The 14,897-nt window shown below is 42.0% G+C and overlaps 1 protein-coding gene across 4 annotated transcripts in view; it reads right to left on the reverse strand.

Moving 5' to 3' along the window:
* Positions 1–14,897, reverse strand: part of R3HDM2 (R3H domain containing 2) — a 906,692-nt gene that overhangs the window by 459,903 nt on the left and 431,892 nt on the right. For all 4 annotated transcript variants that reach the window (XM_078688982.1, XM_078688980.1, XM_078688983.1 and 1 more), the window contains one exon: positions 1,555–1,614. In XM_078688982.1, the coding sequence (XP_078545108.1) occupies positions 1,555–1,614 (60 nt within the window). The remainder of the gene's footprint in view (positions 1–1,554; positions 1,615–14,897) is intronic.

The following is a 14,897-nucleotide window of genomic DNA, read 5'->3' on the forward strand; positions in this document are numbered from 1 at the left end:
CCTGTCAGCAGAACATTGAAGCAACTAAGACATTGCACAATTTCAGCTGTAAGTTTGAAATAAACAGGCAGCATTTGAAGACCCCCTAGAGGGACGCAGAGAGGCAGACTCTCTGGAGCAGTAAGTACTTACAGAGCGCGGAAAGCAGGCAGCCTACCCCAGTGGGTCAGAGTTTTTCCACAGCCAGCCCTTGTGCAAGCAGCGACTTGTGGCCTCAAAGCCAGAATTGCGCTTTGGAGCTGGGGAAACAGTTCGATCCTCGAAGTTGTCTCAACATCTGGTGATTCTGGGCAAATTACTTCATCTCCCCGTGCCTACCAAAAACGAATGGGTCCTTGTGTAACGTAACTGGGTCTCATGTAAAGCGCTCCAATGTAAGATAACTGGTACTCATGTAAAGCACATTATTAAATGTCACCCACGAGCACATGCACAGCCCACAGGCCAACAATGGTAAAAATAAATGTGCCAACAGTCATTATAAAACCCACAGAGTCAGGCCGCCAGTAAAAGATCCAGTCCCAGGTGGCTGGGCTAAAGGTGGACAGGATGGCAACCAGGAGGGACTACAAAGCCTCAGGTACAATCATTACACTCTGTTCAGCATATTCAATGACGCCAAAAGATGCCCACTAATGAAAAGTTCAGGCGGAGCAAAGAAACAACTTCTGGAACCGTATTGATTCCAAGAAGCCCTCACATGGCGAGGGCAGCGCATGCGCACTGCTAACGCCAGGCGAGATCTAAAAAGGTAAAACCTTTCATAAGATATTTGCTTGAAATATTTTTCAACTGTGTAGCCTTTATTTATATATTATTTCATTACAGACATACTCTTACAATAAAAAATGTGTGCAGTTATCAATTTGCTGAATGATTCAATGTTAACTGGCACAACTATCAGCCGGTAATGGTGGAAGTATTAGGAAACTTTTCACTTAGTGTATGACCAGTGACAAAAAAGAGCAGCCAGGGCAATTATCAAAAAATGAATCCTACAGAACAAAATATTAATAATTGGAAACAAAGCTATAAACAGGTTAAAAAAGAAATGTGTATCACAAAACAACGTTGAAATCGGAGCGATGAGATTCCTTCTGTTCAACAGTCCAAGAATTAAAACTGATTAAGAGAGAACATGGGGTGGCATGGAGTCGGGCGCTTTGGGTAGAAATGGTGCAATGACTTGCAAGGTGGTCGCACGTGCACACCACCCAACAAGAAGGCTCTTAAATGTAAAAGGTATCCCCACAGGACCAAGAGATGTAAAGAGGACTTCCTCAAGATCACACTAGCGATGAGGAAAATATATTCACACTTCAGCTTCTTGGAGTGTGCCCTTCATGCTAGAAAGGAACAATTCACCAATAAAAAGGTACTCTTTCCTATTCACATCCCACTTTTTTTTTTAATCAACCTTTTTTTATCAAGTTCATTAACAAATTCATTGGTTGCGCAATTAAGAGGGGAAACACCAAAGGTTAGCAAGCAGATACAACAAAAATACACATTACATACTGCTGCAGAATCTTCATTGCATGCTTCATGGCTTACCTATTATCGTTAATAAACTCCAGAATTTCCTGTTCTAATTTTAGCAGCATCATTCTATCCCTGCAGGGGATTGGAATAGAAAGGAAAATCACTGACAGCACAGAACTTGCACATTCCTTGTTGATAACCCAGACTGTCAACAGAAAATTAAAAACTAGGTCACCAAATATGTATCTTTATATTTATTTATTACAAGTGTTTTCAATAAAAAAATTGATACAAAAAAACCTAGGTCACCTGGCGAACCCACTCCCACCGTGTACACTGCTTCTGACAATTAACAAATACCAAGTGAAGGCAGAAAATGGAAGACTTTGGTTAAGCTTAATTTCTTCCACAACATGCCTATCAGATTCTTTATTTTTGAGGGAGCACCATGCATTTTAGCAAATTATTACAACAGCAGCATTCTCCTCTATAACCACGAGCTAGTTCCCATCCAGTCCAAAGTACAACTACTTTACAAATACAATCCATAAGCAGATAGCAGTATTTCTATAAGGGTAATGCTTGGACAACTGCGCTAGAAGGAAATGCTACTTACCTTCAATCCTACCTCATCATTATTTGAAGTGAATTTATAACCTAAAACACAGAGGCGCCCCGAACACACTCTAAAATATCTGTATTGTATTGTAATTGCATTTATATAGCGCTTACTACCCCTGACGAGGCGTCAAATTGCTTTTTGGGTAAGTAGCACGCTACTCCGGGACCCATAGAGCATTAGTGTTGAATTAGTATTTTGAAATATGAAAGTAATTTGAGTGGGGGGCGTGGTCTGGCCACGATGGAAGATGGCCGCCTGAAGATTGAGCTCCATTGTGGGACGGACTCCTGACGAGTCACTCTCCCGCACCTGGACCGCCGGACCTACCTATTCATGCTCCATTGTCACCGGAGGGCATGTGGAACGCACTGGTGGCTTCATATACGGCGGAGCGGTGATCTTTCCTCTGTTTCGACACCGGTGAGGTGACCGTCCGCTTTGCTGACGCGCTCCGAGATCTGCGCGTCGACTGAGGCCGCGCCTCCTCACCACAGGGCCGCGCCTCCTCCGACTACAGCGCCGCGCCTCCTCGCATTGCAGGGCCGTGCCTCTTCAAATACTGCGCATGTGTCTGCTCTGCAGCGCTTCTTCATGCGGGTATAGCGGCATACCTCCGTATTGCTGGCAAAGTTATTTTCCTTTAATGGGCGAATACTAAGAGCGGAGGAAAATTAAAACAAACATGTTCAACTGACATTTCCTTCTGTGCAACGGAGCCCCACAGCTTTCACCTTCACTCCATGTCTCTTCAGCGGTGCCTCTCAGCATTATTCAATTCAACTTAGCTTTGCCTGGTTTTATATGGAAAAGGGCAACTATAATTACCTATGCTACTTTCTCCTCACACATTGCGCCTTGGACAGTCTCCTCTTGTTTCATGCGCAGGGCAATTAACTCTACTGCTGTTCTTTACATGTTATTTAATTCCAGCTCGACTGACTCCAGCCTGCTCTTTTGCGACATGGCCTCATGAGGTATTCTGTCACGGAGCGCCCACTTTCAATTGCCTCACAAGAATGCACTGCTTCATACTTTGTATGCATTCAAATGCTTTGACAACATTTCCTTAATTACGCAGGAACTTTTACATAATCCTCATTTGCCTTAATTACCTTTTGCTGCGCATTCTGTCATATCCCCATGTTACTTCATGGCGCATAATGCTTTCTATTAATGTACTACGCCTGTATATGTGACAGAACCAGTTTTTCATGTAATACTGCTAAGGTGCTTTTCTTCCATTTTACCAGATAGGGGGTTATAGACTGTATTTGATCTATTTCATATGTTGCAGCGCTTTTCGCTTCCAGCTTGTTGATTTTCAATGTGTATCATTTATTTATACGTCGTGAATGACACATTCTAACACCACCAGGCCTGATGCTATATGTTATTTGATATAGCTACTAACTCTTCTCTGATTGTAGGCCTTTTCTTCACTGACTCGCTGCAGTCCTTTATTTTGTCATTTGATGCACCATTGTTTTCACCATTGCTTCATATCGTAATATTACATCAATTCGTTTTTGTAGAGCATCTGTGCAACCGTGTGTCACAATGTCTACCAATAGGAATGGTAACAGAACGCCTAAACAACCACTCTTCACTGAAGTGACAAAACAAACTCCCAATTTACCAGTGAAAAGTAACGTATCCTCATCGCCTCCCTCATCCCACGCTGTAACACCTCAGAGTGACAAGACATTATCTGATACTATGCAACGAATCTTGCAGGAACTTTCTGGGGTTAATCGCCGACTGGAGGGGCTAGACATCACCATGACATCACTGTCTGCAGAAACTAAGTCAATAAGAGCAGAGCTCACTACTTTTCATACAAGGATTGACAACATTGACTCTAAAATCCTGGATATGGAGAGCCGCCTGGATACAGTTCAGAGTTCGGATCAAGACCTCCTTTTTTTGCATAGCAAAATCATTGATTTGGAAGACCGCAGCCATAGAGACAATGTCCGCTTTTTTGGATTTCCAGAAAACATTGAGAAACAGGACATGAAGTCATTTCTCTATGATACTCTTCCCACTCTGACTGGTATCTCCTTTGCTCTTCCTCTTGAGATTCAGCGTGCTCATAGAATTGGTCCTCCACGTTCAGATGCTTCTGCGCGGCCAAGACCAGTTATTGCATGTTTTCTTCGGCATGAACAAACTCGACAAATTTTGTCTATGGCTCGCTCTCGTGGTTCCTTTCTTTTTCAAGGTCATACCATTCATGTAGCTGCAGACTTTTCGAAAGAGTCTAACGAGCGACAGAAGGCATTTCTCTCCATGCGGCCTCAATTGCGTCAAATGGACATCAAATATGGATTGTTTGAGCCTGCACGTTTTCGTATCCCCAGAAATGGAGAATATAAAGAATTTTACGATCCTGCACTTTTGCAACAATTTTTGGATAACATCAAATCCACCGACATGGAAACCCAATCTTCTCATTGTGATCAACCTCTGTCATTTACTTCATCTTCAAATTTGCCAATGCCACACTCAAACACCTTTGGTGATTCCAGGCAACGTGGTAGAGATTTCACTCGTCTGAATCGATCTCAGGACGATAAGGCTTCAGCTCTGCACTCCATCCCCACCCTTACTAATGTACCACAGAGAGACAAATCTAGATCACCTCTCAAAAAGCCGTCAGATGCTGACTGAATACTCTTTTCCGGTCCACTTGTATATTTCTGTGATTTCTTGTTCTCCCTTCTAATTGCCACTATAGATAATGACAGGTATTTTTTTTTTGCCTGTTCCATGGCTCATCTTGATACTTTATTGCATTATTTAATGTAGTTACTTCTGTTTCTGATCTCATATTGCAATATCTGTATTAATGCTATTGTGTAATCTCATTATCGCACTGTTTTCCGCTTTTGAAGCGCATTTCTACCTACTACTGTATTGCTTATTGCATGTTCAGGTTATAGTAATCATCTCTTGCATGTCTTTTCCTCATGATTAAGACCCTCCCTCTGGTGATATTAGTATCGCTTAATCTGACATTGCATATTTAGTTTCCTAGTTATTCCAATATTGCAGTAAGTATTTTTGTTTAATTGTTTTATTTGTTTCAATGACAGCTTTGCGGTTTCCTTTTTATCTTTGTTTCAATGTTTTATTATATGTTTTCTTCCCCTCCTCTTCGCTCTCTGCTCTATATTGTTCTTCCTCCTTTCTATATTACATTTTATCACTTGTTCGCTCTCCTTGTATTTTATCTTCTATGCTTCTCTAACTACTTTGTATACTCTTTCGGTTATGTATTATGTCTTTCGTTCTTCCCAACACCTTTTGTCTTCGTCTATTGCAATTCTTTCCTAATTTTTTATCATAGTTACATCATATTGTAGATGTCAATATGCTTATTTCATGGCTTTGTATTATACAGTAATAATTTATGGTTTCTTATGATTATGATACTGTTATTTTACTTTACTGTAACTTTCATATATTCCACATTATCCTTGATCCATTTGATCCACATTTTTCTTTCCTCGGACGGAGTTCCGTCCCACGACGTTGCTTGAGTGCGCCCAGACAGTCTTGGTTTCTTCTTTATTTTCCTATTTTGTTTTTTTCTTTTTTCTCTATTTTTTCTATTTTAGGTATTTACTCTGCTTGTCTAAACACTTCTCACATCCTCTTTTCTTTCTTTTATTAGTTTCTCAGACTTTTATACACTTTGTCCTTTTGTTTTTCAGGGTACCATCTCTATCCCCCCTTTATTTTTTTTTCTCTGTATACTTATTCCTTCTCTTTTTCTCTATCCTATTCTTCCAACTGTTCTATTATGTCTTCTATTCATCCTCTCTCAGTGGTTTCCTGGAATGTTCATGGTCTCACCCATTATATTAAACGGAAAAAAGTCCTTTCATATTTGCACTCTATTTTTATTTATTTTTATTTTAGGTTTTTGTACAGCGCGTAGTCACCCAAGAGTATCCCAGCGCCCCAAGAGTATCCCAGCGCCTCTAAACATGTGGACATTGCTTTACTACAGGAAACACATTTGGATGAGTTTGAATCTAGTAAACTCAGCAGAGATTGGGTCGGAAAGGTTATTCATAGTAGCATTTCTAAATCTGATCCCACCAACCCTAATCCTGTTCGTAAATGTGGTGTAGCCATCCTCGTCCGAAAATAACTTCCCTTCACGATTTCCAAGACATGGTCTGATCCGGAGGGTCATGTCTTTGTTAAATTGAAAATTGGAAACTCTTTCATTTGTCTCGGATCTATATACGCTCCACTTGGTGCCAAAAAACAATTTTTCCTTAGAATGAATTGTCTTCTCACAGAAATCAATGCCTTTCAATTTCTCATTGGAGAGGATTGGAATTTGGCTCCAGATCCTGTCCTCGACAAAACAGGCAGTCTTGACAATGTTAACGTTTCCGATAGAGCCATTTTACATGATGTTCTCGCAGACAATGGTCTAGTTGACCATTGGAGGCTTAGTCATCCGCAAGATAAAGAATACACATTCTTTTCTTCTACCCATGGCACATTTTCCCGTCTAGACTATTTCCTTCTTTCACAAAAGACAGTTCAGTTGGTTACGGAATCGAAAATCCTGGAAGCAGCTATATCCGATCACTCTCCCGTTCTTTTGTCCCTCGATTTAGGTCTATCTAGGCCAGGTCGCAAACCATGGAGATTGAGCATAAATAGATATAGGACAACTGCAGGTAAAGCTCTTTCACAATCTCACCTCCAAGACTATCTTACTATTAATGAGGATTCAATTTCATCTAAGAAAACGGTTTGGGCAGCAGCTAAGGCTACCATTAGAGGTCAGCTTATGTGTGATGCCGCTCTTGCCAACAAGAACAATGCCGCTAAACAAGCAGAATTTGAGCAAGACATTCAACGGTTTTCTCATTTGTATATTTCAAATCCTACCCTCCAGAATCGTAAATCACTGGAACAAGCACGAATGTCTCTTAATAGTCTTTTTACTTCTAAGGCCGAATACGCCTTACAAAAAATGAAAGGGAGACATTACACGAGCAGGGGGAAAAAGCTGGTTGGTTACTAGCTGCACAACTGCGTCAGAGGGAGGCCGCTATGGCGATTCCTGCTATTACATCCAGTCTTGGTAATCTACTTACTAGTAGCAAAGGTTGTACAAAGTTCCCCTAGGTATAAGCCTGTAATAGAGTCTCTCTCACGAAATAATTGTTGGAAGCAGGGGGGGTTTGGGAAGTCAGCAAGTTCCTTATCGGAACTAAGAAGCCTCACACAACTAATGGGCTGGATGACATGTCTCATTCAGCCTTCTTGTGATGTTGTTTACATCATCGGCTTCCTGCTCCTACGTCAAGCCGGCGCTGCAATGCCTGACGGGTAACAACACGTGTTACTCTTTGGCGGAGATCTTTTGTTCCTTGCCGTGATTTGCTGGTGTGTGAGGGGCTTAAAAAAGTGAGGTAGTGAGCGAAATGTGAGTTTAAAAAAAGTTGGGTAGTCCACAAAGTAACCTTTATTCGTGTGGCTCGCCACTTTATTAAAAAGTGAAAAGAGGGGTATTGAGGACCAAAATAACCATTAGTATGGCCTCATTTCAACCCTCAGACATGGTCAACATGTTTCATGCCCTAAAGGCAATTCTTCAGGACCAGATAGTGCTCATAAACTCATTTGGTGCCCAGAGGTGAGCTATGGGGTATGGTTTATACAACCTGGTGGGTCTATGGCTGTAGCAGGCTAAAAGTACTGCATCACCGTCAGACCATTGCAAACCCAATGTCAGTCTGCGCGGCTAGTTCCTGTGGGGACTACGCTAGCAACAACTGCCTTAGCGACGAGAGGCCAGCGCCATTCAAAACCTACCCCCACACACTCAGGCGTGTCGGTACACGCGGAACTGCCGGTGATACATGTTCTTTGGACAGGTACACTGGACCCCTTTAAACATTGTCCCTTTTCGTCCCCCTCTTTGTTCATATAATCTACTTACTAGACCACAAGAAATTGTTGACGAATTTGCTTCCTTTTATAGATCTCTTTATTCTCCATGTACTCATATACATAAACCTAAAATGTCCAAATTTTTAGATGCAATATCTCTTCCACGACTTTCGGATGACGGTAGAGCTTTACTTGATGGTGTTATTACTAAAGATGAGATTTCTTCAGCTATAACTGCCTTACCATACCATAAAGCTCCAGGGGAAGATGGTTTTCCTCCTGAATTTTATAAATGGACTGGTCAGAACATGATAGATACCTTGCATGCCGCGTTTCAAGAAGCTGTTGAGGGATCTTCTCTCGGATCTCTTTCTAACAAAGCCATAATAGCTGTCTTACCGAAACCTGGGAAAGATCCCTTGTTGTGTGGCAGTTATCGGCCTATATCTCTCTTGAATACTGATATTAAAATACTAGCTAGTATTCTTGCATCCACTCTTCGTAAAGTTTTACCTTCCTTAATTCATAATTCGCAAGTAGGTTTCGTTCCAGGTCGCTCATCCAGGACTCATCTCCGCACTTTATCTCATGCCTTGTGGTCAGCTAAACATCTTACAGACGATGCATTATTTCTTTCCCTTGATGCGGAAAAAGCATTTGATCGTATTGAATGGGAATACCTTTTTACAGTCATGCAAAGGTTCGGCTTGGGCGATCCATTTATTGATAAAGTACGTCTGCTTTATGATAGTCCATTGGCTCAAGTTAATTGTGGTGGTTTCTTGTCCATCCCCTTTCCAATTTGTCGTGGCACTCGTCAAGGATACCCGCTTTCCCCTCTCCTTTTCCTCTTAGCGATGGAGCCTCTGGCTGCGGCAATACGACAATCCACTGAAGTTATAGGCATCCCTCTTCCAATTGGCCATTCTAAAATGTATTTATATGCAGATGACATTCTTCTTACTCTTACTGACCTTCCTCGTTCTCTTCCCGCTCTCCTTCAAATTATCAACGATTTCTCTTCTTTCTCAGGTTACAAAATAAATTGGGATAAAAGTGAAGCATTACCCGTGTCACTTGGCACTACAAAACTAGCAATCTCTGGCTTTCCTTTTCATTGGCAATCATCCCGTCTTAAGTACCTAGGAATATTAATTAATAGAGGTTTGGATAGTATGGTCACGGATAATTTGACTCCTTTATTTACACTTTGATTGATAAGTGGAAAGCTCTGGGACTATCACTTTGGGGACGAGTTCAGGCGGTTAAGATGGTTACTTTACCACGGTTTCTTTATGTTCTCGGTATACTCCCTCTCCACATTCCCCTACCTACCCTACGATCCATTGACTCCAAAATAAAATCTTTTATTTGGGGTACAGCTAAACCACGCCTTGCCGTGGCCAAATTGAAGGCCCATCAACTACACGGGGGTTTAGAACTTCCCTCCATTGAGCATTATTCACTCGCCCTTCATATCTCCCAACTCACATTTTTCCTGCCCAAATCTAAACACATACCTCAATGGGTTCCACTTGAACGTCACCTTTTGGCTCCTGGTTTAGGTCTGTCCCTTTTATACGGTACAGGAACTAGTTCTTCCGATCCTAAAAACCCTATTTTATCTGCAATGCATAAATCTTGGCAGAGAGGTCATCGTATACTAAAATCTAATTCGCAAATTCACATTAAAGCTCCTTTATGGCTTAATTCAGCTTTTCATATTGGTGGTCGCACCTTGTCCTGGCCTTTATGGCAAGAGGCTGGCATTACTTCTATAGATCAACTTTTTCATGATGGAACCTTTAAACCCTTTTCCCAAATTTGCGAGGAATTTCACTTACCTCCTACACAATCTCATAAATATACTCAACTTCAACAAAGTATCACAAAACATTTAGGTTCTCCACCTGAGCTACTCTCAGTATCTCCCATTTTGTCTTATTTGCAGTTATGGGGAAATCTTAAAGGTGTGACTTCTGGTCTTTATAAGACGTTTCTACATCCTCTCTCACAAGCTCTTCAGATGAAATGGCAATCCCGTTTATCAGTTGTATATTCCAATATTCAATGGGATCAAATTTTAGAAGGATTACATAAAGGTGTTCGGGAAGCTAGTCTTAAATTCTGTATTTTCAAAATTCTCCATGAATGGCATTGGTCTTCTGTTAAATTACACCAAGCTAAGTTGGTATCACACATGTCCTGCTGGAGATGTTCTGCTTCTGGATGTGATATTACACATATCATTTGCGAATGTCCTCGGACTAGATCCTTCTGGCTTTTTGTGAGGAAGACATTGGCTTCTACAATGTCATTACCCCTATCTTTTACTCCTGCCAATATTATTTTACATGACTTTCGGGGTTTTTCGAAACTCTCCAAATTACAAATTCGTCTCCTTCACGCTGCTTTGGCCACGGCCAAAATTTGTATACAGCGACATTGGAAATCCCCCTCAATTCCCTCTCAGGAAGAGTGGTTGGTGGCAATGATGCAAACGGCTTTACATGAACGCACAATTTAAAATCTACAAGATCAAGCTTCCATTTTTCTCCAAATTTGGTCCCCTTTCTTGGAGACTACTGTGGATGATGACTCAACATCCATTCCTTCTTCTACACATACTGTTTCTGCTTAATTCTATTCCTTCCATGGTTCCTTTTCTATCACTTTACTGTGGGTACCCTTCCCCCTTCCTTCCTTCCAGTTCATTCCCTATCTGTTTCTGTTGTTCTAGTACTCTTCTCCTTTCTTTTCTTTCTTTCTTCCTTTCTCTTTTCCTTTTCTTTTCCTCACTTCTCCTTTTATATTATAATTTATCTATTATTCTTTCTAATTTTATCTTATATTGGATTATGGAATATATGTTATTCTTTATTTCCTCATATTTGCTATATCTTATGCAAGTTTCATTATCACTTAAATGCATCCGTTTATCATTATATCATTTTGCTTTGTCAACACATTTGTATTTTTTCTCTGCAAATTTCAATAAAAAACTTCAACACAAAAGAAAGTAATTTGAGTGGTGGATATTAGTTATTTGGAGTGAGAACGATAGTTGAGGGATAGAAGGGGAAGAAAGGTTTGCATTCATATAACACCTGTTGCACAAGTTACTTACCTTCGGTAACGATATATCTGTAAGAAACAGTAGTTAGTGTTAGATTCCTTACCTTAGAATATCCCCAGGCGTCAGGCTGGATCCGGAAAGTTTTCGCCAGCAGTACCCTTGCGTGTCGGTAGGCGTCGTCTGCGGCTCTGCGTCCGTCGTTTTGTTCGCCGGGATGGCGTCTGAATACTTAAATGCCGTCCTCACGCACTAACGTCAGTTCTGTACATAGTTTTCCGCGCAAGGAACGCAGAGCCATGATAGAAACCGACACTGGTGCCATGAAACTAGGGCCCACAAAGGGAAATTCCTTAACCCTAGATATTGGTTCACATAACGGGGAGGACGGGTGGGGTGGTAAGGAATCTAACACATACTACTGTTTCTTACAGATATATCGTTACCGAAGGTGAGTAACTAGTGCATCTGAAAGAAACAGGTTAGTGTTAGATTCCTTACCTTAAAATAGATACACCAGCAATACCAACCCACGGTGGTGGGTCTGCGAATCAAGATCACACCAGAAAGTCCTGGAGAACGGAACGGCCGAAAAAGCCATCTCTCCGGACTTGGCTGTCCAGGCAGTAGTGCCTAGCAAACGTGTGCAGCGAGGCCCACGTAGCTGCCTGACAGATGTCCTGCAAGGGGACTCCCCAACCCAGGGCAGTAGTAGCCGCTGTGGCCAGAGTGGAATGGGCGCGCAGCCCCACAGGAGGCTCCTTTTTCGCCAAGGAATAGCAAACCTTGATGCACAAGACGACCCACTGAGAGATGGTCCGCTTGTGCACTGCCCGACCCTTCTTAGGGCCCTCGTAACCAACAAAGAGCTGGTCGTCCACCCAGAACTGGCGTGTGCGGTCTAGATAGAAGGAGAGCGCACATTTTGGGTCCAGACGGTGGAGCCTCTCTTCATCTTTCGAGGGATGCGGAGGCAGAAAGAAGGTGGGCAAGGTGATGGACTGCCCGATATGAAAGGCTGTAACCACCTTGGGCAAGAAAGAAGGACAAATCCTCAGACCAACCTTGTCCGGATGGACAGTGAGGAAAGGAGGTTTAGAAGATAGAGCCTGGAGCTCACTCACTCTCCTGGCAGAGGTGATGGCAACCAGAAATGCAGTTTTAAGAGTCAGAAGACATAGAGGACAGTTATGAAGTAGCTCAAAGGGAGCGCACATCAGATAAGTCAGTACAAGGTTCAAGTCCCACTGAGGCATCGTGAGGTGGCTGTGATTACGGTCGAATTGGGATCAGGGCAATTCCTACAATATGGGAAGATTGCGGCAGTAGCTAGGGAAATATGGACATCCTTCCTGGGAAGATTGCGGCAGTAGCTAGGGAAATATGGACGTCCTTCCCGGAGAAAACCCCTTGCACAGCTGTGCTAATAACATTATTTTCCATGGAGGGAGGGTGGCATTTAATCTCCCATATTTATAGGCCCCTTCAAGACAATAATTCGGTCCCCGCCCTACCGGTACAGACAAGGTGCGAGGAGGAATCTGAAGAACCCATATCAGGATGGGAATGGGCAAGAGTGCATGAAGGGGTTAGTGAAGTGAGCTCTAACACATGTTTTAAGTTAATTCAGTATAATATAATACATCAAGTATAGCAAACCCCAGATAGATTAAGTAAAATTTATCTGGAATGGTCGGATGCTTGCCCTAGATGCGGCGAAGCTGCCGCAAGCTTCGTTCATATGGTATGGACATGCCAGAGCCTGGGTTTATTGTGGGAGGGAGTGCTGGAGAAAATTCATAAGGCTACTGGATGGTCTATTTCTAAGACTATATGTTCAGTCTTGGATTTAATACCCAACCCAAAAAAGAAACGGCTCAGTAGGAAATTTGTGCTTTTGGGGTTGTGATAGCAAAAAAAAGGATATCAATCTCATGAATCGTCCCGACCCTACTGTTTATAAGTAACTGTTTGAGGGATTTGAATGGGTGGGTGATGGCTGAACTGACTGATGAAACACATAAGGAGGGATGATAAACTCAAGGAGGCTGTACGAACGTGGTCCGTGATGATCGCAAATCCAAGAGACCCTCAGAGCACGGAGGTAGAAGAGAGGGATAATACATAAGAAAACAAGTTACTTACCTGTAACTTCAGTTATCCAGTATTAGTATCTTTCATAGATTCCCATGCCTGAATCATTCCCAGTCGCCAAGGCGGGAGTCCCACGGTAAATAAAATAGCAGTGCCAAAGGAAAAGAACAGTAGTAGGCCCTAAGGAAAAGGCCTGAGGCCCAAATCTTAGTAGCCCATCTACATCATTATGCTGAAAAGACCAAAGTCTTTGTCCCAACTAATCAGCCAGCAGCACCCTCTAGAACCCTCTCTGCAGAGCCAGTTCTCCTCAGATTTTCGTTAGCACAAGTGGGAAATGAGTATCCTAAATAGAGAACTGACTCTCCAGGGAGGAGGGTGGGTGCATGTGAATCTATGAAAGATACCAATACTGGATAACTGAAGTTACAGGTAAGTAACTTGTTTTCTTATCCAGTATTGGGGTATCTTTCATAGATTCACATGCCTGAATCAGAATATCAAGCAGTACGCCAGGTAGGAGTCGGTTGCGGATGGTGAGAGACTTGTACTGATAAACTCCCAGATACATTACTATTAATAAACAACAAGAGTAGGGCAACTGAACTTTTCATAAGTAAAACATGAGCAGAAATATAAAAGAACATTCATAGAGTAGTAAAAACATGGATATCTAAAGTCACGTACATCCATTTGTTAAAATTGAAACATATATATATATATATATATATACACACATACATATATACACACACACACACACACCTTAAAATACATTATATCTGCATGTCAATACATTGAAAACTCAGTATAAATACAAAAGTAAAGAACACAGGTTACCTGAAGCTGTTCTTAAAGAAATCGGTGTCGTAAGACAGGCTGACCAACTGCCGCATCCTCTTGACTCGATTGCAGGCAGTAATGTCTCGTGAACGTGTGGACATTCTTCCATGTTGCAGCACTCCTGCAAACAACGCTGTATACGCTGTGGAGTAAGCCTTCACCTTTCTCAGTAGTGGTCTATTCGATTTAATATGGCAGAAATTGATTGAGGAAGCTATCCACCTGGAAATTGTGGCTTTTGCGACTGCTGTACCGAGCGTGGTCTGACCGTAAGCCACAAATAATTGATCAGATTTCCTGAAGGTTTTTGTCCTTTGCAGGTAGAATTTTAAACATCGTTTGATGTCCAAAGAAGGTAGTGTTCTTTCCGCCGGTGTAGTAGGATTTGGAAAGAAAGCTCTCAACTTCACTGGTTCATTTAAATGGAACTGTGATGGTACTTTAGGTATGAATGTTAGATTCGTTCAAAGAGTGACATAATCCTTAAATATAATCCTTAGAGAAATGCAGGAAAGGTTCTTCAATAGTGAATGCCTGAATTTCACTTACTCTTCTGGCAGACGTTAAGGCTAGAAGTAGGGCGACCATCCATGTGAGATACTTGATGTCTGCTTTATGAATGGGTTCGAATGGATGTTTCATCAGTTGTGAGAGAACCGAATTGAGTTCCCATTCCGGTGGGGGAGGCCTAACCGGAGGATAAGCTCGGAAAAGACCACTCGTGAACTGTTTGATTAGAGAGGACGAACATAGTGAGGGAATGTTGGCAACTTTCCTGAACCTGGATAGAGCCGCTAGATGGACTTTTATGGATGAAAAAGAGAGACCAGAGCGAGCCAGATGAAGTAGATAAGGAAG

The sequence above is a fragment of the Lissotriton helveticus genome, chromosome 1_1 (assembly GCF_964261635.1).
Source record: "Lissotriton helveticus chromosome 1_1, aLisHel1.1, whole genome shotgun sequence".
Taxonomy (NCBI): domain Eukaryota; kingdom Metazoa; phylum Chordata; class Amphibia; order Caudata; family Salamandridae; genus Lissotriton; species Lissotriton helveticus.